Source organism: Lissotriton vulgaris, chromosome 7 (assembly GCF_964263255.1).
Source record: "Lissotriton vulgaris chromosome 7, aLisVul1.2, whole genome shotgun sequence".
In the NCBI taxonomy this organism is placed as follows: Eukaryota; Metazoa; Chordata; class Amphibia; order Caudata; family Salamandridae; genus Lissotriton; species Lissotriton vulgaris.
In genome coordinates this window covers 1,722,519,346-1,722,547,089 of record NC_141695.1, presented here as the reverse complement: position 1 = coordinate 1,722,547,089, position 27,744 = coordinate 1,722,519,346, and the positions used below count along the sequence as shown (strand labels likewise).

General features: G+C 49.4%; 1 protein-coding gene across 1 annotated transcript in view; it reads left to right on the top strand.

Moving 5' to 3' along the window:
* Positions 1–27,744, top strand: part of LOC147706432 (protein mono-ADP-ribosyltransferase TIPARP-like) — a 94,063-nt gene that overhangs the window by 65,839 nt on the left and 480 nt on the right. Inside the window, exon 4 of the mRNA XM_086932932.1 lies at positions 14,881–15,126. Coding sequence (XP_086789058.1) covers positions 14,881–15,126 — 246 coding nt within the window. The remainder of the gene's footprint in view (positions 1–14,880; positions 15,127–27,744) is intronic.

The following is a 27,744-nucleotide window of genomic DNA, read 5'->3' as shown; positions in this document are numbered from 1 at the left end:
TGGGCATACGAGTAGTGCACGCCAGCCGCCACCCTCCTAACACCAAACCAACCCACTGACCCAGGAAGAAGCAAAAAAGCAAGGGAGAAACAAAAGGAGAAAAATAAGGCCCATAGAAACAAAAACGAACCAAAGAAGACCCCCCACCCAACACGCATGCAGAGGCTATGGCCTACCCCCCCCTAGCAGAGAACCAGAAATGTAGAAACAAGTAAAGAGAGAAAAGAGAAAGAGTTCCATAGAGAAAGGAAGAAAAGAAATATAAATCACATAAGACCGGGGGAGGGCCATATGAACATATCCAAAACCACCAGCATACATTATTCCGGCCGCCCTTACCCCAACCCCACTACCAGTACAGTGCCAATTTGCAAAATCCCCGGCAATCCGTCCACGCCCCAGCAATACAAGGAAAACAGTTCCGAATTGAGAAAAGACACCCTCAACCTTGCCCCTTACGGTAAAATGCAGCGACTCAGTCCAACTGGATAGAAAACAGCTACACGGTTATACCTAAAAACTACCGGCACGTATTACTCCGGCCGCCCGTACCCCGACCCCTCCACCAATACAATACCAACGTGAAGCATTCCCAGCAGTCCAACAGCATCCCAGCAGTACTAGTAGGACAGTCCTGACTCGATAAGGGACGCCCTCAACCCTGTCCCCTACGATACGGTGTAGCGACACAGTCCAATTGAACAACAGACGGTCTGGAGAAGGTGAAGGAGCAGTGGGACCACAACAAGACGAAGAAGCGGCCATTAAGGTTCATCCAGCGCATAGTCAGGTGGTCTGCAGTGGTAGGAGAAAAAGCCACACACGGCCAAGTCCCCCCAAGATCTAATAAACAAGCAAGTGGCAGCCGTTCTCGGAAAAGGGAATGAGTCACGCCAATATTCCGTAAAGAAGCCATAGGAGATATTGCACAGTGATGGTCATCCAGCCATATCGTGACTCCAGAAGCGCTGGACCTCCGTGAAGGTGCTCCCGCCGGCACCGCAGCCATGTTGGGGTCCGGCAACCCCAGTTTACCAGTAGCAACCAGGGCGGAGGCACTACAAAGGCCAGAGACAGGGTGTGGCGTAGTGTCCGGCTTTCGAGGACATCCTTGGTAGGGCAGGAAAGTTACAGTCAGCATCGCGTCCAACTGATCCCCCAATTCACAGGCAACTGTAGACATGGCAGCTTTCAAGGTGTTTAGGGCGCCCAGAATATCGCTAAGCTGCAGTGGCTCCTCAGGGAGAGAGGACGCACCTTGATCCTGCACCCAAGGCAACTCGATGTGGAGCTGCCCCGGTGATCGGCTACCGTCACCCCCTGCAGGCGTCTGAGCACTCCGCCAATGTTCTGCATGGCGAAACAAGTCAAAGGGTACTAGGGCAGCCCCATCCATTCTTCTCAGTGTCGAGGCGGCGTGGGCAGTAGGTGACGTCCGCTGCAGCAGCCCAGGATCGACGATTGCAGGAGCTGAAAGCAATCGGGAAGATGGCGCCCGCCTCGACACTCGGGGAAACAATGTAACAGCAGAGCCGCTCCCGAGCCGAAGAGAAACAATGTTGCCCTTCCAGCTAGAGTGCCCAAAGCCTAGGAATCAGGCGGAGTGGGAAGCGGAGGGTGTAAAACAGCTGCCACGTCATGCCAGCCGACTCCGTAGTGCCGGTAATGGCCGCCGTCGTTCCGTGCAGGGTCGGACGCTCACAAAGGTTAAAGACCCGATCCCATCCGGGAAGCAGGAGAGGAAGGTGAGGGCGTTTCGGCGCTTCCTCTGCCGGGATCAGCCCAAGAAGCACATCGGCATGACCAGGACCGCCTCCCGATTCCGCTGCCGGCAAGCAGTGCAAGAACAAAGATCAGGATGAAGCGGAAATCGGGAGAATGGCGAGAGGGTCAGCGGAGCCGAGGAGTCAGGCGGCCATCATGTTTGCGAGCCAGGCTCCTCCCCCGGTACCACTTTTTTTTAATGAATATCCGGTAGGAATGTTTCATTGATACCCTCAGATGTGAATCCCAAAATGTTTGGGGAGAAAGACATTGAGGTGCTGGGTTATTTTATATCCAAAGTGTTGTGCCTAAAAAAAGAGACCTGTATGAACGTTTATGTTGCCGTAACAGTTAAAAACATCATTGGGTGGCAAGACCTAGCTACATTTAGTTCCAGGGTCTGACAACCCAGTAGTTGTCAGAGAAATAACAGTAGCCTGTGTGGGTTGCATCAACGAGACAGTTGAGGAAATATTGTCTGGATTTAAAGTACTGTTTCATGAACAAATTGGTATGGACAAGGGGGAACATCGCATTAAATTAATACCACAAGCACAGACTGTAGCGCACTAGGTTTGGGCTGTTACATTAACCCCTTGCATGCTCATGGCGGCTCCCGCGGTCATACTTCACGGTGGGCGTGTGAGCACGACGGCCGGAAGCCATCCGAATCCCGCCCACCGGTTATTTCTCCCGCACAGCTTGGAAAATCAACCCGCGTCCAAGGGGTTAAATGTTAGGGAGGAATTTAAAAATATTCTTGAGGATTTGTGCTCACATGGTATTACTCAACTGACTGACTCATCAGTGGGAGGCATCCATTATAGTAGCACAGACAAAATTTGGAGAAAGTAGGTTGTTTGCTGACTTATGTGCCCTCAATAGGAATATTTTTTTTTTATTAAATTTATACTTTATTGCACTTCCAAGTTACATACACAGCCGACATCGCCTACAACCCGGGGGCCGGCGGCAACAAAGAAAAAAACCATTCTCCAATCCCCGGGTGCGGGTAAGTTACACAGCCATAAAGACCAACAGCCTAAGGGCCTGGCGGCGAAACTGCAGGTGTTGAACAGGTGTACAGAAGCAATCGATCGTAGCATCTACTATTGGATGACCGCAACTCATAAGCAGGATGCACACCCCACCGCACCAACAATATCAGACCCCAGGGGAGCAGGACGCGCCAGATTGGCAGGATCAAAATAGCCACCTGTGAAGAACTGCGTAGAAACCCAGAATCTAGGGGAACAGCAACAAGTATTCAGGGAATGGTGAATAAAGGGAAGGGGACCCCCCAAACAATAGCAAACCCACCCACCCCAAGAAAGAACAAGCCAGACTACCGAAACCCGTGCCCACTACCCACCACCCGCCCCGTACCTCAACCATGTGTCCCTCAGACAGACCAAGGGAGATCAGCAAGCGCCCGCTAGGGCGGGATTACGCCCTGGGAAGGGGACAGAGGTCGCCATAAACCAGAACAGCTGTCACAAGCAACTCTTAACGCAGAAACATCTCAAACAGTCAGGCACGAATCACCACACTGTCACAACTGTAAGATCTTCAGCCGGCACACTCCTCAACCACCGCTGACTCAGCCCCCTCCTCCTGCAACAAATCTGCCTCCACACTCTCAGGATCCGACTCACCATCCTCTTTCGCACTTTGAAACGCTCGAAACAAACCCCAAAAGTTTTTGGGCCTACTCTTTGGAGGTAGGAGTTCGCTATACACCTCTGATTGCGTGCAGCAGTAAAGCAAGTCTGTTTCCCACCGTTTTCTAGTCGGGACTGGTCCCCGCATCCAGCATAACGCCACCAGTCGCTTTGCCGTCAATAACGCCATGTCCGCTAGTCGCCGCATAGCCACAGGAAGTGGTTTTGAAAAACTAAGTAAGGCGAGCGCCGGGTTAGGCAAGATCGTGTCACCGAGGATAGCACTGAGGCCCGCAAAGACCTCAACCCAGTACTTATGTATGGCAGGACAGGTCCAGGCCATATGGAGAAAGTCTGCTGTGTGAAAGTGGCAACGCTCACACTCCGCTGACTCTCTAAGGCCATACCTATGCAGCCTCTCGGGCGTATAGTAGACACGCTGTAGGAATTTAAAATGCACCAGACGGTGCCTACCATTGAGCGAGATTTTCTTGGTATTAGTCGCACAATAACGCCACATGTCGTCTGAGATGGGAGATTGGAGGTCAGCCTGCCAGGCCAAACGGGCCTTGGAGGGGGGATATTTCCGTTGCCTGTCACCCAGTGAGCGAAGGGCCGTGATCAGTTTGCGAGCGGAGGGGGTCTTGATGACATAGGTGAGTTCCGGGACCTCCGGCGGCTCAGCCAGGTCCGGGCCTAAAACGGCAAGGGCCGCTCTACGAACCCTGTGATATTGAAAACTATGAAGCAGCGTTGACCCGGGGCAGGAGTGAAGGACCTGCTGCAGCGTTTTCAGAGTGCCGTTTAAGAAGAGATCACCCATGGTAAGAATGCCTAGGTCACGGAGTGCCTTCAGGACGCCCTTCTCAGTCAGCGGAGCCAGCCAGGCCGCCCATTCTACCCGGAGCAAAGGTGAATACAGCAGCTTGCAATCCCGGGAGCCAATCAGCGCATGCCAAGCATGATTCGTGGTGGCTATAGAGTCCAGATTGCCGACCCTTCTATCAGGTGGATAACACACTGTCGCCGGAAGCGGGACAGGGTCTGCAAAGAGTCTCTCCAGTTTCACATGAGGGATACCCGGGTCCCCATGAATCCAAGTATGCAGGTGTGCGCCCTGAGCAAGTCTGTAGTATCGCTCCAGATCCGGTGCCCCAAGGCCTCCCTGGTCGTACGGAAGGGTGAGTGTTTGCCACTGCACCCGCGGCTGTTTGCCCCCCCACGCCAGGCGGACGAGTGTTTGGGTGAGTTGCCGGAAGAAAGCCTTGGAGAGGACTACTGGAATATTCACAAAGAGGAAGAGGAACCTGGGGAGTACCACCATTTTCATGAGCGCAATCCTGCCCATGAGCGAAAGCGGGAGTCTAGACCACACTTCGACGTCGTCTACCAGTTTGGAGTAGGCCACACCATAGTTCTCGCGTATCAGGACTTCCGGGTCCGTATGTATGCGTATCCCCAAATAGCGGATAGCATCCGTGGTCCATTGCAAGGGGTACTCCGAGTCGAAAGGGAGCGTCACCGGCGTCAGGGGCAACGCTACTGACTTATTCCAGTTGACGCGAAGACCAGAAAGAGCCCCGAACCTAACCACCTCCCGTAGCACCGCAGAGAGATTAGTCTCCGGGTCCCGAACATATAGCAGAGTGTCGTCCGCATAAGTGGAGATACCGATCTGGTACGTCGGGAAGTTGATCCCTTCAAACCGGTGGTACTCTCGTATAGCGCAGGCGAGCGGCTCCGCTACCAAGGCATACAGCAGGGGAGAGAGGGGGCAGCCTTGACGTGTGCCCCTCCCAATATCGATGGGAGCAGTGACCAGGCTACCTATCTTTAGCCTCGCAGTAGGTTTGTAGTATAGGGCGCTCAACATTTGCAAAAACGGCTCTCCTAGGCCAAATTTACGGAGGACTCTCAGCATAAACGGCCACTCAACGGAGTCAAAGGCCTTCTCCATATCCAAGAAGATGGCCACCGCTTTGTGTTCGTGTTTGACATGCTGGATTGTGCCCAGGACCGTGCGAATATTATAAGTGAGATTGCGTGAGGGGACAAATCCCGCCTGCTCCGGGGCAACCAGATCCGGAACCAGCAACGCCAAACGAGTCGCAAGAACTTTAGCATACAGCTTCGCGTCCACATTTATCAGCGATAGCGGCCGGTAGGAGCCACACTGATTCGGGGGCTTGCCAGGTTTCGGGATGGTAATAAGCAACGCCTCTCTCATGGATTTCGACATGCTGCCCTGCTGGCAGATGTCATCGAACAAGAGCATCAAGTACGGGACCAGTTGCTCCTGGAAGGCCTTATAGAAGGACACCGTGAGACCGTCCGCACCAGGAGCGCTACCAGATTTCATGCCCTCCAGCGCTTCCGTTATCTCCTCTTTCTGAATGGGGGCCATTAGAAACTCCCTCTGCCAGTCAGCTAGGAAGGGCATTCGGATGTAGCTCAAGTAGTCGTCTATTTCGTCCTCAAGGCGTGCGTCCCTCGAGGAGTAGAGGGCAGTGTAGTAGGCATGAAATTCCGCCAAGATGTCCTGCTCCTCCGTAACCACCGCCCCAGTAGCCGTCTCCAACTCCTCGATAACCAATGGGGGCCTACTGTTGCGCATAAGTTTGGCTAGGAGTGCACCAGGCCGCTCCCGTTCCCCATACACACGCGCCGTCGCGTATTTGCCCATATGCTTAATTTCCCTGTCCGCCTCCTCCTGAAATTCATCTAGCAGGGACTTAAGCGTGACCATATTGGCTGCGTCCCCCGTGTCTACCGCCTGATTATCCAGGCTAGAGAGCTGAGTCTCGAGCACTTGCAGGCGTCGCCTGATAGCCTTGAGCACCCCAGAGTGTTTCGCCATAGTCATCCCTCTGATGAAAACTTTAAAAGCGTCCCAGAGAACTTGGACGCTGTCCACTGAGCCCACATTGGTCGCGAAATAGGTCTCTATGTCTTCGGCGAGTTCCCCTCTGAAAACCTCATCTAAGAGGGAGTACGGGGGGAACCTCCACGTGAAGGGGGGGATCCTCCTGGGAGGAGCCACCAGTTGCAAGAGCAAGGGCGAGTGATCAGACAGCGTGCGCGGGAAAACCGTGCAGGCTTTCACCATATCTAGCAAAGAGCGGGAAACAAACCAATAATCTATACGTGTGTGAATGTTGTGATAGGCCGAGTAGTGAGTGAACCCACCCCGCCCCGAGTGTCTATGTCGCCACACATCAAGCAAATCAAGTTTCACACATTCCGACAAAAGGAGGGACGCAGAAGCAGCAGGGGACCTAGGGGGGCCCGCAGATCTGTCAAGGTCCGGGTTCAGCACTAAGTTAAAGTCCCCCCCCCACAGCATTCTAGCGCCCACAAACTGCCTGCAACTGTCAGCAAGCGAAGCATAGAACTCCGGGGAGTCGTAATTTGGGCCATACACATTCACCAGCAGAAGATCATGATCCTTTCCAACACAGCGCGCAACCACAAACCTCCCTTCAGGGTCTACCGCCAGTCGGGTCAGTGACAAACGGGATTTGGGATTAGCCCATATGAGCACCCCCCTAGCGTGTGTCGTGAACCCCGCAGCGACACAAGCGGGGCCAAGGCCCCTCACCTGTAACATAGGGCTGGATAGTGGCAAATGTGTTTCCTGCAGTAACGCAAGGTCAATGTGATGTCGATGCAAATAGGCTAAGACCTTCCTGAGCTTGCGGAAATCGTTGAGCCCCCTTACATTCCAGGACAGTAATCGCAGGGAGCTCGGGGAGCACTCCGCATTCAATGATTCAACAGTCGACATGGTAGATTAGAAGGAAAATGTTGCAGAGCAGACAGCGTGGCAGACACAGTGCAGTAGTCGGCAAAAACATACCCCCCACCCGGCAAACCCTGAACCCCAAACAGCATGGCAGCAAGAATACACAAGCACAACCAACAGCCACCCACCCACAGCCGACCAACCCCAACCCGGTCAGACAGAGCTTAGCACTACCCACCCTGAACCCACCCGAAACACCCCACTACAAACCCAGGACCCCCTAGAGGGTCGAAAAGCCGAAAGCGCAGGGGCAGAGGTACTGGCCAGACAACAATATACTCCAACAAAGGCCAGAAACAGTCGGTGCTCCCAGCCCTACCCCCATAGCGTTCGGCACCCCACCCACGCCCCAGCAATAGAACAAGCAGAGTGGCGAATAATCAGTCCCTACATACCATCGGGGGCACCCTTCCGACAACCAAGGAAGAACAGCAAAAGTTCGAGCCCCATTATGTGGCACCACCCCGAACCAGGCAGATTAAGGGGCACAAACCAACATGTCGTGAAGGCAAAGGAGAGTCATATCAAAAACTGGAATCCAATACATACAGTGACAGTAAAATAGCCAAGCCAAGCCACGCAGCGTGAGACAGTTCAGCCTTGGCCCTCCGAAGATCTAGCCTCCTCATCCTCCGTACGCTGACCCCTCGGGTTGTTGCGCTGTTCTTTGGCCCATTCCTTAAGCGACTTTTTCAGATCAGCCGGGTCGGTGAAAAAATGCGAATGTCCTTGTTTATTTATCCGAAGTCTCGCCGGGTATAGCATGGCGTAGTCGAGCCCCATGTCTCGCATCTGTTTCTTGTAGGGAGCGAACCGCTTTCGCTCCTCCTGCACCCTAGCAGTGAAGTCAGGATAGAGGGAGATGTTCATTCCTTCAAACTGCAATTCCCCCTTCTCTCGCGCCAGACGGAGGGCCAGGTCGCGGTCCCTGTAATTCAAAAGTTTTGCGATGATTGGTCTCGGCGGGAGGCCAGGCTGCGGCTGGGGTCCGAGAGTGCGATGTGCCCGTTCAACAATAAACATGGGGGAGAAGACGTCCTCCCCCAGGAGCTTGTGAAGCAGCTTCTCGACAAACAGTTCCATCCTACCGGTGTTGGTGGATTCCGCAACCCCCGTGATGCGGATGTTGGAGCGCCGCGAGCGCGCTTCCAAATCCTCCGTTTTGTCTTGTATGACCTGGAGAAGACGGCCGAAGTGCTTACGGTCCCTATCCCACTCCGTTTGGGCCTCCTCTGCCTCCGTCAGCCTACGCTCCGCCATGTCCAAACGTTCCGCATGTTTGTCCACCCTTTCGGACATCCGGTCCATACGGAATGATAAGGCGTCGATTTTCGAGCCGATCGCCGACATACTGTCCTGCAGGCCTTTCTCCATGGCGCCTAGCATCTCACGAATGTCCGCACAGAGCGAGCCCTCCGCCGCCTGCGCTGATGTTTCCGGAGGAGCATTCTCCGCGCCCTTCGGCCTCCGCTGGTCGAACGTGAGCTTCGGTTGATTTCTGTCTCCTTTCACCATGGCAGAGGTCCCAGAAGATATGGCAAGCAAAGAGCAAGAGGTGGCTCGACGTAGGAGAAGAGCCAGGGGAGCAAACTCCGCGAAGCAGTCCGGAGCAAAGCAGGGGACGACGGCCAAAGATGGCGGCCGCGAGCTTCGTGGCACAGACTAGTCCAAGGGGAGAAGCCCAAACTCCAGTGTCACACTACGGTGCAGGGCACACCGCGGGGTGTCGAGAAGCGCCAGTACACACAGAAGCACACGGCCCAATACCAGTGTCTTTCCAGTCCTCGGGGCAATCCGAGTTGCGGTGGAGCCCGTCAACCGGCAGCAGTAGGGCGCTACTTCCCGCGGTCCAGCCAGTAGGTCACTTCAGGGAGCCCCAGGTCTCCACCAAGGGGTCGCAGCAAACACACACGAGGCAGAGGGGCCACAGTGAACTGGCACTGGTGATGACCGGTCCAGAAACCGCACAGGGTAGTGGGTCGTCCGGCAGGACGGGGCCACGCAGGAACCTCACGCCGCACGTCGCGTTACGCAGGGCAGGCAGCCCCCAAGGATAGTCCGCGGATTGCGGCCTGGTCCGCAACTCCAAACACCGCCGGTCCGGTGATCGATGCCACCACCGATTTCGATCAGGAAAGGTGCCCCCAGCAGCTCCAGGGGTCGTAGAAGCAAATTCCGCTCTCGCTGGAGACCGCGAGGTGCCAAAAAGGATCAGTTTGATGGATATTAAAGGGGCTCAGGCGAGGAGCTCAGCACTCACACGTCTTGCATGGACGCCAGCAAGCTCCGCCCCCCCCTCAATAGGAATATTATGGTGGACTGCCACCCACTGCTCAAGATACATGAATTGTTGGCCAACTTGGAAGTGCGAAGTGGCTTTCCATTATAGATTTAAGGTTGGCCTTTCACCAGGTTGCCTTAACCACTGATTTTCAAGAACTTTAAACTTTTGTGACACTGTATGGTGCCTTTAGGTATCTTAGGCTACCATTTGGCTTAACATCAGCTGCGAGCCTCTTTCAGAGACTAATTGTCAGTCTATTTGGGTGAATCAGTGGGGTGCAGGCATATCAGGACGATATTTTAGTCTTAGCATTGAGTTTGGAGGAGCACAACAAAATATTGAAGAAAGCTTTAGCTATTCCAGTGCGTAGGGGCATGACAATCAGATTGGACAAGTGTAAGTATGCCAGCAATTAACTTGAGTATTTAGGTCACACTGTATCTTGTTCTGGCATAAAACCCAAGTTTTCCTTTATCAGGGCAATTAAGGATGCCAAAGCACCCGTTGATAAAGATGATCTACATTTATTCCTGGGCTTAGCTTATTATTAGGCATGTTTTGTGCGAGGCTATGCTCAAACAGTCAAATAACAGAGTGTTGCTCAGGAAAGGTCAATGGTTTGTATGGTCCAACCATTTGGCAAGTGCTTTTGCTGATGTCAAAAACTTGTTTGTGACAGCTCCAGCTTTGCGTGCTTTTTGTGAAAGTTGTTCCTCTGCAAGTATTCAAGGTTAGGTGCTGTATTAAGTCGGAAGGTTACAGGTAAAGAACGAACTGTAGGTATCACATCAAGATCTCTGAAGCAATATGAATGTGAGTATAGCACCACTGACCATGAGGCACTTGTATGTGGGGAAGCAAAGTTGAGTTGCACACTGATCATAAACATTTAGCACACATTTTCAACAGTTGCAATCGGAGCAACATGTCAACCAGACTTACCAGACTAGTGTCCAAGGTACAGGAGTACAATTTCGAGTTCAAACACATTCCGGGCGGGAGGAATTTCCGTGCAGACTGTTAATCTTGATTGCCATTAGAAGACAGTGAGGATGAATGTCTTGTTGATGTTGAATGTGTGGCTCTTGTGGATGCAGTGAGTGAATATGAGCCTGAGGTGAGTGAAAGAGACTGGACAAAGGCTTATGTGAATGATCAAACATTGATCAAAGCCATTGAGCATTTTGTACATGGTTGGCCTGACAGTAGGGGCCCGAATCACAGAACTAACTTAAGACAAAATCCTAAACTTACTACTTTTGGTATTCACAGAAGTCAGGATTTTGTCTTAAGTTTGTCTTAAGACAGACTTAAGACATACTTAAGACAGACTTAAGTTAGGATTTTATCTTAAGTCTGTCTTAAGACAAACTTAAGACAAAATCCTACCTTCTGTGAATACCGAAAGTAGTAAGTTTAGGTTTTTGTCTAAAGTTAGTTCTGTGAATCGGGCCCTACGTGTTTAAATGGTGAATTGAAAACATTCTCCCAAGGTCCGAGGACTTATCTGTTCTTAATGGCATAAGCCCAAGAGGTGATTGAATGTTTCTACCCACAACATTATGTAATACCATCATTTATAAAGCACATCAGAGGCATTTGGGTACTACTAAAACAATGCATGAAAATGAAGCAACACTATTGGTGGCCTGCTACTGCAAACAAGTAAGAGCCATTATAGACAAGTGTCCAGAGTGTTTAGTTTTGGATAAACACTGGAAGAATATGCAAACTTCATTGCATCCTGCCCCCTTTCCCGAAGCAGCATAGGAAAAACTTGGTTTAGATTTTTCTGGACCTTATTCTACTTTACCTGGAGGTATGAGATATTTGATACTCGCAGTTGATTATTTTTCTAAGTGGATGTATCACTCATTTGTTCAGTCACCTAATACTAATGCAGCGTTTAAGTTTCTCGAACAGATATTCTTACTAGAAGGATCACTGTTGTTACTGACAGTGGTACTCATTTCGTCTCAGAACGAATATATATGTTTTTGTCACACCGTGATATTAAACACTTGAAGGTAGCTCTTTACTCACCGACATCTAATGGTTTAGTTGAACATGGAAATAAGTTTATATAAAAGAAGGAATGCAAACTGTAGGTGAGTTCATCAAACAAAAAGTGTGGAATTACAACACGTCACCACATTGTACAACAGGTGTGACTCCTTTTCCTTTGTTAAGAGGTAGAGAAGTACACACAGCTTTTTTTCCATCATGGCTGAAAGAAAAGGTACACAAGAACAACGAGGTGGTGTCAAACAAGGAAAATGTTGCTTCAAATGTGATTTTGAAGAAAACTGGAATTACGCAATTTTGACAGAAGACACCGTGTCATGTGTGAATTTGATGGTCGGAGACTGGGTGTTGACTAAGTGCCCAATAAGATTCAGGAAAGGTGAATCCAAAATTTCCATGCCTGTACAGGTTGGTAAAGTCAGTAGGGGCACTGCATTGATTGTAGGCAAAGGATGGTGGAATACAAGGCAATTAGTAAAACATACAGGAGCAAGCCAACATCATGCATGAAATAAAACTTTATTTTCCTGACTTTGACTGGGCACAATAGCTAGAACCTGCGGGTAGACAAACAGAGATAGGAAGAAGTCCTGAGGTGGAAGTCAATGTGTTTGTTGATCACAGCCTTTTCTCAACAGCATCAGACAGATCTATTCACCAGAATGAAGTCAGGAGATGAGTGGGATCTCTCATTTGAAGAAGTTCTAAGAACTTTAATGACTTATAAGATATTAATTGTAGAAGTCATGAAAAGTTAAATGATTATTGACTTTATAAGATATTAATTTTAGCTAAATTTATGTGAGGTTAAGTTTGGTTCAGGGGAAGGTGATGTGATGTAGATGATGCATACTGTGATGTAACGTGTTATTGTTCAACAACTTATGACTCGCACGTGTAGCGAACGGCGGGTGAGGATTCTGAGAGTAACAGGCAGTTGCTGTCGGAATCTGAGCTGACCGGACGTGTCACGTTGTGGGCGAAGTACATTGTGAATAAATCCTCTTTTACGCTTACCTGCTTTGTGAGGCTGTTCACTTCACAACATTAGGCCACTTTGACCCTAAGATAAGGAGCAAAAAATATATATTTCGTCCCAAAAGCCACAGGGCGTGTTGTAGCCATGTCTTTACAGGGGCCATTCAGCGAACTATGTCACTATGCATCTCAAACCCAAGCTGAGATCATTAATAAAGGAAGATTGTAGAATGCTGATTGTTGGTTATTGTTAGGGATGCAAGCCTGGTTAAAGTGATTTGATTTTTTTTCTCTACAATGGACAGGTCCTTTATTTAAGAGTTACTCCTGCTCTATTGCTATTTTTGTGTTGTTGAGTCCCACTCTACTGGTGCTTTGCACTGTCCTTCCATGGCCAGTGTTTCTGATCTAACTCACTTCTGTGTCTATTAAACGGTGTTGGATGATGCTCCAACGTCCTAGTATTACAGCATTACGTCTCTGTGATTTCACGGACTTCCGCTTAACCGCATCGCTGCGGCGGCTTTTCCCGCTGTGTGCGGCAAAATTCTAAGAGCCTTGTTACATGACGAGCTCAGCTCGTCATCAGCACACGACCACCGTGGCTGATGACGAGCCGAGCTCGTCATCAGCAGCGAAGGGGTTAAGGAATAGATAAGTGGCTTTAGTGTGGCATGAATATATCTCATCCATTGATATTATAAGCTTAATGCATATGTTCTCTACCACTTGTATCCATAACCATGGCTTTGTAAGAGTGACTCACAAAGCGATTACTTCCTCCACAGGAAGGTTTATTTACTTCAATACTCACCTATCCTTAATGTAAATTTTCTGTTATTGAGCCAAGCGGTTCTCCTCCTTTGCAAATGCATTTGTAGTTAGAGTCAGTGCATACCTGTGTTCAGGTAGGTAAGGTGTACAGTCTAGCATTCTCAAATGTATTGTATGTTTTTGGATGCACATGCTATGAATGGTAAATGCCTTGGGTTCTGTTGGTGGTCATTCGGAATAAAACATTAAGGTAAACACAAAGTATTTACTTTCTTATGATACAGTATACCTCAAGTTGAATTTTTCTTGTAGGTCACCCACATTGTCTGACCAAATCCTATTTCTGTCATTGGAGTGTGGTTTTCTAAATCAACAGTAAAAGCTACTTTTCTCCACTTTTCTTCCTCTACTATACCCATTTTGACCACCAACTTCTATCCACTTCTCACAGACATCCTGTCTCCCCCCTCAGCTAGAAATCGTGGCGTAGTGTCCAACCTTTCAATTATTCCACTCCAGCTTAGTACGAAAAACTAAACGTATATTTCCATGACTCTCATTCCACACCAGCCAGCTACTAATGAATTTACTAGTCTTAGTCAAGTGCTTGTGGCCCTCCATCAGTTTTCATTCTCCCCACTGAATAAAATGCTCAACTTTGCTACCAGAACCCTAGTAAAGGCGCCCAGGCACAAATCCGCAACTCCCTTTCGTTCACAATGTGACTGTCTCTCAGCCAAGATGTAGGGCCCTCTAAAAGGTACTCATGTTTGTTTGAAAGGCTGTCCATGGGCTATCTTTCTAATATCTTGACCGTCTATATTTGATCTCTCTACCTAGGCTCCTAAACTCCCATTATTAGAAACGCACAGCTGCCTGAGATCACAGCTTGGGCCTCACTCAGTGCAAACAAAAATACTTTGAAGTAACATCACCTGCAATAGATCAAAATAAGAAATGATGACACACAGTGTATCACAATATAAATTGGTCTTCTGTGTAGTTACTTTGTTTCCATGAATCTGTCTATGTGTATTTTTGGCAAATTAATGGCTTCTGTTTTTCAATCCTCAAAATCTCAATACCTTCTCTAGTTTATGTTATACATAAGACCTGCCAATTACTCCATGTCCTACCACTGTTGCTTTGTAAGGCATTTCTGTTAGAATTGTCATGCTGTTTGTAACAATATAAATAGGACCTTCTTACCTGCAGAAGCTGCTGACACATGCTCATTTTGTAACCACCCTTTTCCATCTTCCATACCCACTCACTGTTCTTACCCTCCAACCAGCCTTGGATACTCCTTCCTTCCTTTGTGCGGTCATCCAGTGTTTGCCTTGCTACTTCCTCTCTTTGGCTAACTGCTCCTCTTTTTTCATCCTGTACAGTCACCGTTCAATGCTTGTCCCTCTGTTTCCTTTCCATCAACAACTTCATCTGTTTGCTTATTTTCCTGTTTCCCCATCACTGACAATTGTCAGTGCTCTCTTGTTTTTCCTCTGCCGTCTTATTATCGTTGAGGGTTCCCCATCTTTAACTTCTCTAGTCATAACACAATGTGCATTTCTCATGCTTTCATTTTTCTCTAGAACAGGGATAAAGCTTGGCCAAGGTATTATTCCTGACAGCTTGGTGTATCAGGATCCCTTTCCTTCGGAGTGGTTAATGCAGCCGCGGAGTCTGGATGCTGCTTTCTTGAAACTGCCCTTGGAACCAGCGGAGGCGGAATACATGAAGGTTGAGATGGACTTCCACCAGACACTTCCAGAGAACCAGGCCCTGATCTACGCCATCTACAAAATACAGAATAAATTCCTTTGGCAGAAATACACATGGTGAGGCTCACATGGAAGTGTTCTAGCTCGTGAATGCTTGCACTAATGTTTATGTTCATTCACTGAACCCTGGGTGGTGAGGGCTTGACACATGTGCGCACAAGTCGTTGTTCTTGGATAATATTGTTCTCAATTCAAATAGCAGCGCTAAACTCCCCGTGGTCCACCGCTCACAGGCCACAATCCTCAATGAAACAATACCAATAGGAAAGGAGCAATTTTAATGTTATCAATCAATTATTGAATTTCTCAAAGAAAGTCCATTCCACAGGCCATTTTTTCAGTTCCAAAGAACTTTTGTTCCAAATTTATTAAAGAAAGAACATCATATAATATCATTCATTCAATTTCATCAAATCTTTCAGACAATTTCATCAAATCTTTTCAGCCTGCGCGTTTCGTCCTAACCAGGACTTCATCAGGGCTTGTTCAATTCTTGTTGGACCTTTAGTCATATCACAAGTCAAACGTGCATCTTTTTCAAGTGCTCCCACCTCTTTATTTCATGTAACCAATTTCTTATACATTTTTCAAAATCAATCCGTTATCGACGTCCTGATTTTCACACTATCTCATTCACGAATACTGTGTTCTTGTTTCACATCAACAGTTTATGCTCAATCCTCACGATCTTCCCTATTCCATATTCTGTAGTCCTCTCTTTCACAATCACAAGTGCTGCATTCTTCTCTACTTCTGTAAGTCATTCCTGTGAGCAGCCGGTCTGATAAATCCCTGGCTAAACCACCACCCTTAGATTATACTGAGGTTGCAGCCGAATGCATGGACACTAGTGTCATGGGGCGTGGACTTGGCCTTGCAAACCCCCAAAATTATTTTATAATGTTCCATGGCACCTTACTAGTGGGCACATGGTCTACAGTAAACCTCCTCAAGGTAGATTTAGTGCGGAGATTTGACAGAATCAGTTTTTGGTTTTATTAAGAGCACACTCAAAAGTATAACTGGGCTGATGTAGAAGGAAAGAACAGGTTAAATTCCCCCCCCCCCCTCCAAGCCCCCCTCAGCCCGATTGAAGCTATTCCTCTTTCTAGTAGACTGTTAGGCCTGCAGGTCATGAAGCGGAGAGATGGCTCCATGTCTCCCTTGACCAAAATATGGCTAAGATGCTTTGAACCCGCAACACGAGTAAGGTATTCTTTCAACCCAGTATACACTGTACGTTTTCGCTTTTAATGGTTATGCCACTGAAGTAGGCCTGACCACAGCTGCTTTTTGTGAGATGCCAAATTCCTGCAGAAAATCATCAAATTACGTAAAAGCCCAGAAATCAGTCAGTACACCTTTGAAAAATCCTTAGATAGGCCCTCGTGGATTGTAATCTTAAAAAACATGGCTAGGACTTCATCAAGATTCTATGTTTTATTAAAAAAGCGTCCTGACACTGGCAGTAAAAGCCCCTTGTTAGTCACACAAGCAGGTCCATATAAAAGATGATTTTTGGAATGCCCAACTAGTTGAGATGTCGGTCTGTCCCCACCATGTTGGACTAATATTAGGTATGAAGTTTACACAAAACCTCATCAGTCTGTTGTAGTTCATTATCAGAATGACAGGGTTTAGCCCATAGACTTTGGAACTCCTTGGTTATACCTTTAGGGCCAACATTCTCTGGCCCTGCCATAGGGATAGTTGAATCAAAAAGGTTTCTGAGTGTTGCCAGCTGCCACCATTTCTGGAACACTTTTTCTAACAATCCCTGGATTGCTGAGAAATGGACTGACCCGTTTCAAGCCCTTGTCTGCACTCTCTGTGGAAGCAATCAGAGAGTCACTAGTAGCTGGTCAACTTTAGCTCCTAGACTGTTCTGACTGTCTACTCAGCCACAGTCTGACAACCTGAGAGAGGAATCAGGTGTCGACAAATACATCTTACAGCTTGGACTAAATGCCTCTACCTGGCTGAGTCCACAACCACCATCACCAACAGTAATAGAAGCAAGCTAGTGGAGATGAGGGCTTTATGTGGAAGCACAGACCACTGAATGGTAAATGTGAGAAGTTAATTTTGGGCACTGGGGTAATCAGTAGTTACAAAGCACCTGTGCTGGTTCTGTCATTTTCTATTAATGCCCCTGTGAGACAAGTACAGGGCAACTTTATTTGTTACCACCCCTGCCAGTTGCCACGCTTTTAGTGTTAAGATAACGCATTTCTAGTCATTTTCCCGCATTACCGCAGTGCCTGAGATTGTTACAAAAAACCTCGCCCTGAAGTGCGATAAAGTTACAGTTACTCACTTTGCTGGGACGGACTCATAAAAGTTGAGCTTGTTTTCCAACGGCCACAAGATGGCGCTAGTGTACAACGGGAGGTATAGGCATCTCAATTTATAATGATGTAGAAATATCCTGCTATCAATGAAACTCATGTGCAAGACAAACGAACTTCAGAGATTTGAAGACCGGAACACAAAACCACATACCAGCCTAATTAATGTAAAAAAGTACCCCCTGCTCAAACCATAGCATCAAATAGATGTGGATGTCAAGACGCAAAACGAAGCTTCTAAATACATGCCAAAAACTGGGTCAGTCTAAACTACAGTAAAAGAGGGGCCTAATTGGAAAACTGTTCAGGGAGAGGATCCCACTGTGGCCCCTCTCCCATCCTGTAGTCGGCCTCGGGTCCCACATGGCAGAGAGCCCGGACAGACTCTTGTCAATTGATCATGATCTGATCATGCCATTAATTTGATTGGTTGTCAGCTAGGGAGGTGCAGGCTGGCTAGGTCGCGGAATCTCAGTTTAATTTATTGTTTCTCTGCCGCTCCGCTCAGCAACAGGTGTCTGACCTGGGCAGTGGGCTTTGGCATAATACTACTACATATGGGTGACATTATTCTCTTCTTTCGAGAGTGTCACTCATAGTCATTGAATGTCACTCATAATTGTACTGAAATTATGAAAATGTCACACATAAGCAATCTGAAACCTTGGCAGCTATGTGTTATTCTCTTTGAGCACTTGGATGTCCTGGGTAATGAAGCCTGTCAGTTATGACTACTAAAAGTTGGGAGTGTTTTACATGCATATACAAGGTGTGACAGTATTACAGCATTTATTTGCTAGTCGCTAGATTTTTGTAACATGGACTGCTACTGCTATTAATGTCATAAGAGCAGAAACTTCAGGTATTCTCAATGTGCTTCCGTACCTGTGTTTACTGCAGTGTTTTTGTATGCTGGCCAATGAAAGCTGCTGAAGTGAGACGTCCCAGGCAGGATGCGTTAATATGCTATCCCCCAGATTCATCATTGTCATGTTTTGCGAGTCCTTAATAGCGATTTTTAAGGCATCGCTATTAAAGACTCGCAAAACGGGATTCATGAAGAAATCGCAATATTTATTGCGATTTCTACAGCTTCCTTATTTGCGATTCGCTAATTGCTAATCGCAAATAAGGAATGACTTCCCATTCATTCCTAAAGGCCCATAGGAATGAATGGGGAGTCATTCCTTATTTGCGATTAGCAAATAGCGATTCGCAAATAAGATAGCGATTTCAAGGGTGCCAGGGTGTCCAAAGGACACCCTGTAGCACCTCTGAAATGGTAATGTACACTGGTGTTGCGCACACACATGTCCAAAGTACATGTGTGTGTGTAACATACAACTTAGAAAAATGCACTAAAGTGCATTTTTCTAAGTTTTCGCTATTTACCACGTAGTTAGACTTCACGGTAAATAGCGGCCCCAGATTGCGAATTCACAATTTTAAAATGGTTCATGAATTGCATTTAAGGAATCTGAAATTGAGATTCCTTAAATGCATTTATTCGCAATTTAGCGATTTTTAGAATTGCAATTTTTGCATTTGGGATGATTTTTTTTTTTTTTGTAACATCGTTTTTATTGCAGCACCAAAATAATTGTACAGACAATATCTTTATGGTACAACCATTAAGCATAGCAAGAAGGCACATTACCAATCCTCTCCCCCCACCACACCAGGCACGTCTCCAGAAAGAAGACTAAGCTGCCATCGTGCTGAGTCCATTCCTTGCTGCATAGTTCAATGTCCGTCATCACATTCCCAAGAAAAAGTGGGCTGCTTTTGTAATTTTCTCCCCTCCCCCACCCCCAACAACCACCCTCCCCCCACCATTATACAGTCCCGAACTCCCCCCCCCCGTGGCAGCGCTGTGTGAAAATCCTAGTCAGAGTAAGGTCTGGTGTGTGCAAGAAGGTCCTATACATTCACTAAGGTGTGTTCCTAGGTGTGTTGGCGGGGTCAGCTGCCACCGAGTCCTCCTCCTCCCCTTCTTCCTCATCATTATCATCCCGGAGCGCCTGCACCATCACTTCCCACGCTGTAGCCCTCTCCATGGCTTTCTCATCATCCGTCCTCCTAGCCATCTGGTACCTCAAAGTACTTTCACATGCTGCCCACCGCAGACATTCTCCATACCACCGTTTATACGTGGGTCCCACTTTCGACTTCCAATTCCTCGTTATTTCCCTTTTTGCAAGGATCAGCCCCAAATCTATAAAGCGGCTGGTATTTTTATTTTTAGACGTGTGTGGAAACCAATGTAGGACCCCCACTGCCTTGGTGTACTGTAGTTCCCTATCTGTAGCATTATTCAGGGCCCTCCCGACTTCCTGCCAGTATTCCCCCAAGGTAGGGCAGTCCCACAGCATGTGGCCCAGATCCGCCCCAACTGTGCTACATCTGGGACAGGCCGCCTGTTCCACCCCAAAGTATTGCCGTAGTTTCCCAGGCGTGAGGTATGCCCGATGAATAATATAAAAGTGTATGAGCTGGAACCTAGCGTTTCTCGAGCTTTTCCGCGCCCTTCGTAGCAACTGACCCCAAGTTGTATCAGGGATCTCCATTTGGAGGTCCAACTCCCATTTAGCTTTCAAAGCTGCGAGCGGCTGCAAGGCCTCCCGCAACATTCTGGAGTACAGGCAGGTTACCGCTCTTAAGGGCCCAGCTGCCATCATCGTATATTGGCACGCCATGGATGTCGCCGGTTCCTGCAAACCCTCTCCCCAGTGGTCTTGCATGGCGCCTGTAACCGCCGCATGTAACAAGTAATCACCTCGCGGGAGGTCGAACCGCTCCTGCAACTCCTGAAACAGAAGCAACGCACCATCCTCATACAAGTCGCCCAGCATTTGAACCCCAGCCTCCTCCCAGCCTAGTAATCACGACCAGTCCCCTCCATGAGGCAGGGCTGTAACCATCCCCAGCGGAATTTCCGGAGCATACATAAGGCGGACCCCTGCTCGTTTGCGCGCCTGATTCCAGCAGAGTCGGAACGTCTGTTCCTCCACTGTCAAATCCCTAACCAAGAGCTTCTGATGCAGCGTGATGTATGCCAGCACATGCCGCGGGGTGCCCTCATCTCTAGAATGCTCCGGGCCTCGATACACCCTCGCGACCTCCTGAGTGAAAGTCTGCAGCTGAGCCGCCAGATAGTAACCTTCGAAATCGGGCACCGCCATGCCTCCCTCATCCTTGGGCCGCAAGAGGGTATCCAGCACGATTCGTCGCCTGCCCGCGCCCCGGAGAAACGCTATTGTCAATGATCTCAGGCGTCGAAATACGGAGCCCGAAATCCATACCGGGAGAGTCCTAAAGTAATACAACAGCCTGGGCAGAGCCACCATCTTAAGTAGGGAGACCCGACCAGCCAGTGAGAGTGGAAGAGTGGACCAGAAATCTATACACCCTCTCAGGGCAGTAATACAACGGTTAATATTGCCATCCAGCATATCCGTTGGGGTATGGTAGATGTAAACGCCAAGATAATGCAGACAATGCGGTTCCCACCGGAGTTCCTGCGCCGTGAGAGGGCATGGCTCTCCCTGTCTCAGGGGGTATAAACAAGATTTGGGCCAATTGACCCTCAAGCCCGACAACCGCCCAAACAGCTCCAACAGACGTCTCGCCCCCAGTAACTCTGCTTCCGCATCAGCCAAGAACATCAGTAGGTCATCCGCATACAATGAGATGACATGCTGCCTGTCCCTGTATATCAGCCCCATATAATGGCGGCCGGATCTGGCTTCCGCTGCAAACGGTTCCATTGCCAAAGCGAACAAGAGGGGAGAAAGGGAGCATCCCTGCCTAGTGCCTCGCCGTACCGGGTATTGCTTCGAAATCAATGAGCCCACTCTAACTCTAGCTGTGGCTTCCGTATACAGGACTTTGGTCCAGTTGATATACCCGTCCCCCAGCCCGAAACGCCTTATCACCTCGTATAGATAGTCCCACTCAAGACTATCGAAGGCCTTCTCGATATCTATAGAGAGCACGAATGGAGTAGTGGCCTCCGACCACTGGGCCCCCATCAGCCTTGTAAGCCTGCGGATATTGTGGGTAGTGTTACGTGTCGGGATAAAGCCGCATTGATCCTTATGAATCAGACCGGTCATGTGGGTCAATAATCTATTTGCCAGGATTTTGCTCAGAATCTTGTAATCCGTCGTGAGCATAGACAATGGACGGTAGGATGAAAGGGCAGCGCCCTCTCTGCCAGGCTTCAATAATGGAATCATAAGGGCCTCGCACATGGAGCTCGGGAGCCTACCTCGTGACTGCGCTTCGTTATAGACCAATTGCAGTTGCGGAGCTAGATACTCCAAGTATTTGCTATAAAACTCTATCGGGAGACCGTCAAGCCGCGGAGTCTTGTTCCTAGCCATCTGCTTCACTGCACTCCCTATCTCCCCGATCATTATAGGCCGACCCAACTCCTCTGCCTCCGAGTCCTCCAATCGTGGGAGCTGCAACCCTTCTAGAAAGGTGCCCAGCTCATCCGCCCCGCCCGTCTGTCCGCTCTCATACAAACCCTCGTAGTACGCCCTGAACCTATCCAGAATCCCGGCTTGGGTGTGGCAAAGCCCCTCTCCCTCCGCCTGAATCGCCATGATTGGCGCGCCCCGCCTGATCGGGTTGGCAAGCCACGCCAGCATCGACCCCTCCTTATCACCCTCCGCATGCGCCTTCGTCATATACGCCTTATAGTCAAAGCTACGCAGCCGCTCCAACTCCACCGCTAGCGCTTCCCTGGCGCCACTCAGCCCTTCTTGAAGCTCGGGGTGATTCGGGCGTTCCCTCTCCTTCTCTCTCAATCGCTTCTCCGCCTTCTCAAGATCATCTAGTAAAGTTTTACGAGCCCCTGCAGTATACCCAATACAGTGTCCCCTGACCACTACCTTAAATGCGTCCCATTCCACAGCTCTAGTGGAGGCGGAGCCACTATTCTCCTCAAAGTAGCGCTCTATTCGCTCCCCCAAGGCCTCCCTAAAGAGCAAGTCATCTAAGGTGTCGGGTTGCAGCCGCCATGTTGGTACACAGTTGATTTCCACCATCCAGTTCAGGGACAACAATAACGGGTTGTGGTCCGACATCGTGCGGGCCAAATACTCTGCGCTACCCACTGTTGAGAGCATGTGGGACGAGCACAGAAACGCATCTAGTCTAACATGCAGGTCATGTAAATGTGAATGAAAGGAATAGTACCTCGCGGTGGGGTGTAGTGTTCTCCAGGCGTCCCCCAGGTCCCAACTCTCTTGCCACTCCAGTCTGCGCTTCGCTACCCTGTGTACTGGGGATGCATGCAGCGGGGGATGAGATCTATCCAAATCAACATCTACCACCGAGTTAAAATCCCCCCCATGAGCACCGGCCCTGCCAAATAACTCGCCAGTTTGCCCGAGAGTGTCGTTAGAAAAGCGGGCAAATCCACATTCGGGGCGTACACGCTACAGAGAGACACCACCCGGCCCCTGAGTCTCTCCTCCACCGCCACAAACCTACCCTCTGGGTCCACCACCGTCTTGGTGACCTGGAAAGGAACTCCCGTCCGTATCCAAATCAATGTCCCCCTCGCAAAGGCCGAGTATGTCGTGTTGAACAGCTGCCCCCTCCACCGTCTTTGCAGCGCAATTCCCTCCTGCTTGGTGAGATGCGTCTCTTGTAGGAAAGCTATATGCACACCCCTACGCTTTAGATACGCGTGAACCTTGTGTCTACGCACCATAGTATGGAGACCCTGCACATTCCAGGTCACACATTTCAGAGCCCCCGTACTAGCCATGTCCCTTCGCACACACAGACAAAACAATAAAAGCCATCGACCATGCGCTTTTGCCAACAACGTGCTGCCCCTCCCTCCCACTCCAAACAAATGAACCCCCCGCCCCCCCAAAAACAACCTGAGCGTCCCCAACTACTCTCGGTTCCCACCCCCCCAGGACAGGCCCCCCCACAATTGGAAGCAAACCCATCCAAACTTTCACACCCAACTATCCCTCAAAGGAAGGCACTATTATTCGCAGTCTCCACTGCGATGACCGTAAGGGCCAGTAGGGCGCGGACCGATGTCGAGAGGGTTCGTTAAAGCAAATCAGTCCTGCCTATCCCGCCCCAAGATCCCCTCATAATAGAGTCACGAAACCCTTTACAACAGTAAACTGCGCTCACGGGCACAGCGCCCCAGTGTCTGACCAGTAGGCCGCTCCTCCAGTCCAGCAGTTCATGCCTCGACTATCTCCCCAGAAGTCTGCGGTGTCACTATAGGGCCTTTTGCTCCACCAAATTCCGAGAGCCCCATCTCCGATCCCGTGCCCTGCTCATCAGAGTCCGTGCCTTTCCCGGACTGGCTTCTGGTCGCGCTAGATAGGTCCACAACCGCCTGTAGGGCCGCTTTCCTCTCTGTTTCTGTCTGCGACACAGATGGTTTCCCAGTTCTCCGGCGATTTTTACGAATCCGTTGTGACTTCCTGATCGGCTGTGTTACTCTAGCCTCCTCCGCCCTGGCCTTAGCTCCGTCCGTTCCAGCTTTATAGGTGTCCCACCAGGCCCAAGCATCCGCCGAGGTCGTGAAAAAGAGCGACTTTTCATCCACCACCACTCTCAGCTTCGCTGGGAAGAGCAGGGAGTATTTTATGCCCTCATCACGGAGCTCACGCTTGAGGGACAAGAAGTTGGCCCTGAGTTTCTGGGTCTCAAAAGTGTAGTCCGGGAACATGGTGACTCTATTGTTGTCAATTTGAAAGGGTCCCGCTTCCCTCGCCCTCTGCAGTAGCCAGTCCCGGTCCCTGTAATGGAGCAACTTGAACACCACCGGGCGTGGCGGCAGGCCCGGGGCCGGAGGTCGAGCCGGTACCCTGTGGGCTCGTTCCAGGGAGAAGAAAGGAGATAGTCCTTCCGGCGCCACCTCAGTGCGTAGCCAGTTGTCGAGGTAGCCCACCATATCTTCGCCCTTAATTTTTTCCGGCAGGCCCACGAGGCGAACATTGTTGCGCCTACTCCTGTTTTCCGCATCCTCGGCCCTCCTCTCCAACACCTTCAGCCTGTCTAGAGCATCCGCCATCTGCGCTTTCACAGCTGCGTGTTCCGGGGCCAATTCCTGAACAGTGATCTCCATAGACTTGACTCTGCCCTTAAGTTTATCATGATCCGCTTTCAGGAGGCCCAAGCCCGTCACCACCTGGGCGATGTCCTGCTGCAGGGCATCTTTTGTGGTCGCGATGGCCTCCAATATACGGTCCTGCATGCGCTGGAGAGCGGTCTGGTCGCGATCCGCTCCATCCGCCGCTTCCGTGTCAGTCGCTCCGTCCCCCTTCCCTTTCGGTTTCACCATCTCGACTGCAGCTGGTAGCGGCCTCTAGGGTCCCTTAGTCCCCCTCACTGCCTCCGCACTGCAGAGCTCCGCCACTGGAGAACTCACCGGGCAATAGGATCCGAGGCCTAGGATGCCCTCAGGGCAGTGGATTCTGCTCCGATCGCACTAGATAGTGCAGTACTCTGGGGTCCACTGCTGCGGCCGAGCCTCAAGGTGCCAGTCTGTGCTCGGACAATCGGGACCGTCGTCACAAGGCCGCCGCCATTTTAGGACTTCGTCGGCGAGTACAATTATGGTCGCGATTCCCAACAGTTCGCACCAGCATGAGGAGAGTTCATCCGTGCCCGCCGAGAAGGTCAAGGGGGGTCCTTCAGTCTAGTAAACACTGCCAGTAATAGAACAGCAGGAGAATCCGGCCTCGCGCTCCCGTCGTTACTTTGTCCAGGCCTCAGGGCGCCATCTTAGATCGACGGCATCACACCCGGTGCTGGTCTTCAAAGTCAAATTTGAGGACAAGGAACAGCTCCTGGTCGTCCACTCTGAACGCCGTGTCCTCCGCGACGACTTCAGATTATGAATTATCCAAATTTTACTGGAATTCGCTCAGATAATCAGGATGATATTCGGGATCGGGCGCGGAGCTCCGGGCTCACGCTGCCTACCTCCTCGGCATCCCCTACACGCCCCCTTGCATTTGGGATGATGAATCCCAAATGCAAAAATAGCGCTTGCAAAGGGCCAGATTCTCAGAATCTGGCCCTTTGCGAGCCGATTTCGGCTTGATGAATCTGGCTGTATGTCTGCTATGATACAACTTTACAGTTCTTGGTGATCTGGGGTATAAGGCTGGTATGGTTCCTGAATATCTTCTGGCCTAAATGTCCTTTAGAAAAATACCACCCCATTGGAGTTAATAATAGAAAATTCAACACCCATTTGAACGATATTTTTTCTAAATGATATTTAAAACACTCCGCCAGTCGATGTGTTTGCTAACAGTGTTCTGACATGCAGCGGTATAGCTGGCAAACTCAGTAGGTTTGAGCCCATGGGGATGAGTTTGCAGCTAGAGAGTCCAAAAGCATGTAAACCCCAAAGCCTACAACTGGAACACAGGTCCAACTAAAGCCCAAAAATGAATCAGGCACTGAAGGCCCATTCACATGAAATCTCAGTGTCTCGTTGACCGGTCTACACGGGGTACGGTTGAGTGGGATTGTGGTGAGACTCACTGGGACAAGTCGCAAGGTAGAGACAAGTTACGGGTGCTCACAACAATATCCTCTTGAACCTCAAATTTAGGGACCCAAGTCTCACAGCTGGCTGGTTGAAATCAAGATTTTCATTAGATGGGGATAAGTATGGAAATGGAGGCATCTAGGGTCATAAGTGGGAACTAGGATGTGGTGTTAGAAGCGAAGCGCTACCTTAAACCGAGTTGCTGTCAGGGTTGAAGATGTAATAAGGGCTGGGTTCGAGAGGTCAATGCTGATGCTTCTACACAGAGGGCCCCTAGGGATTGGGAGGTGTTAAAGGCCCACACAGGGGAAAATGGCGGTAAGGGACAGTGAAACACGGCTGCGGTTGTCTGTATCAAGGCAATGCGTGTTAAGATCATAGAGGGGAGCGAAGGCACTTTCCTTGTAATCACACCATAATATTTCAGCTCCGGTCCCCAATATGAGACACTGGAGTTAGCATGTGCACATTGTTACATATTTAACAGACTGTGCACTAAGGGAACTTGTGATAAAAAAAATCCCTAGTGTAACCGGCTAGCCATACCGTCCAAGGGATGTGAGCACTAGAGGGACAGTATAGAAATGAAGCTCAAATCTAGAGGAAGGGGACACCCCTCCCAGCAGGAAGCAGGGTTTGAAGAGTGGGTCCAATGTTGATGAAAATAAGTGTCATCGCTATCAAAAGAAAAGGTCCTGTGGGTTGAAAAGGAAGAAATAGGAGGGCTCCAGGGAAGAGAGAAAACAGTAAAAGTAAATGAAAACATCCTCAGTGAATAAAACGTCAGTCGCAGTGGGAACTCCACAACCCAAAGGAGTTAAAAAGCTTATACCATTTCCCAATGCTTCTATTTATCCTCCCCCAGGAATGCCTCACCGACCCTCTGACACCTGTATCTGATTTGTGTGCCATGACCGTGCCCATGGGCTTTTTATCTCCAGCCTCCACTGCCCTGACCTCCACACACACCTCCCTCACTCTGTCCATGTTCTAATCTGTAGTGTCGTGGTTGAAGCGAGAAGATGTGTCTTCCTCACCCGAAACAAGGGGTTTACTACGCATGTCTGCCCTGCTCGGCGTCTGTGTCTATTAACAGATATCTCCAGAATAGTTGGTGCAAGGAAGGCTGGCTCAAACTCTTGTTGATCAATGACAGCCAATAAGGCACAACCCCCATGAACTACAGAAAAGAGAAAAACCTCCAAGTTCAGTTGGTGCTGAATCTATGCAAATTCAGCACCTAATAGACAGTTCCTCTATGTCATCTTGAAGAGCCAAGTAAGCCCGGTGCAATAACTGGGGGCATTGTCCTAAGGAATCTGTATAGATCTTGGTTGAGCAGCCACTGAGACTGCCAATAACTCAGGAGAAGTGTTATGAAATTGTACTGAAGCCCAAAAAGTTCATTGTGAATGTTTACCTTTGATCTGTATTCTTGAATGCCTTATTTATGTCCATTGACACATAAGCAAACAAATTCTCCCCTTACTCACACTGGGATCATCAAGCCACTTATCACCAGAAGAGTTAGGAATCCCCTGCAGGAAAGATCAAGCAATGTCTCTATAGACTGGGGATGGGAAGTTGGAGGCTGTTTGCCTAGGGTAGGTCAGAGGTCAGTGTCCAATTCAGGAAGGGCTATGGAAGGAATCCTAATGCAAATGTTCAGGGGTGACCAGGACTCCTGAGATGACAGCAGCTGTGATACCCATTGATTTTCAGTCTCTTGCTTCTTATTGTTGGTGTTGATGGTTTGCAATTGCTTTCAAAGGCTTC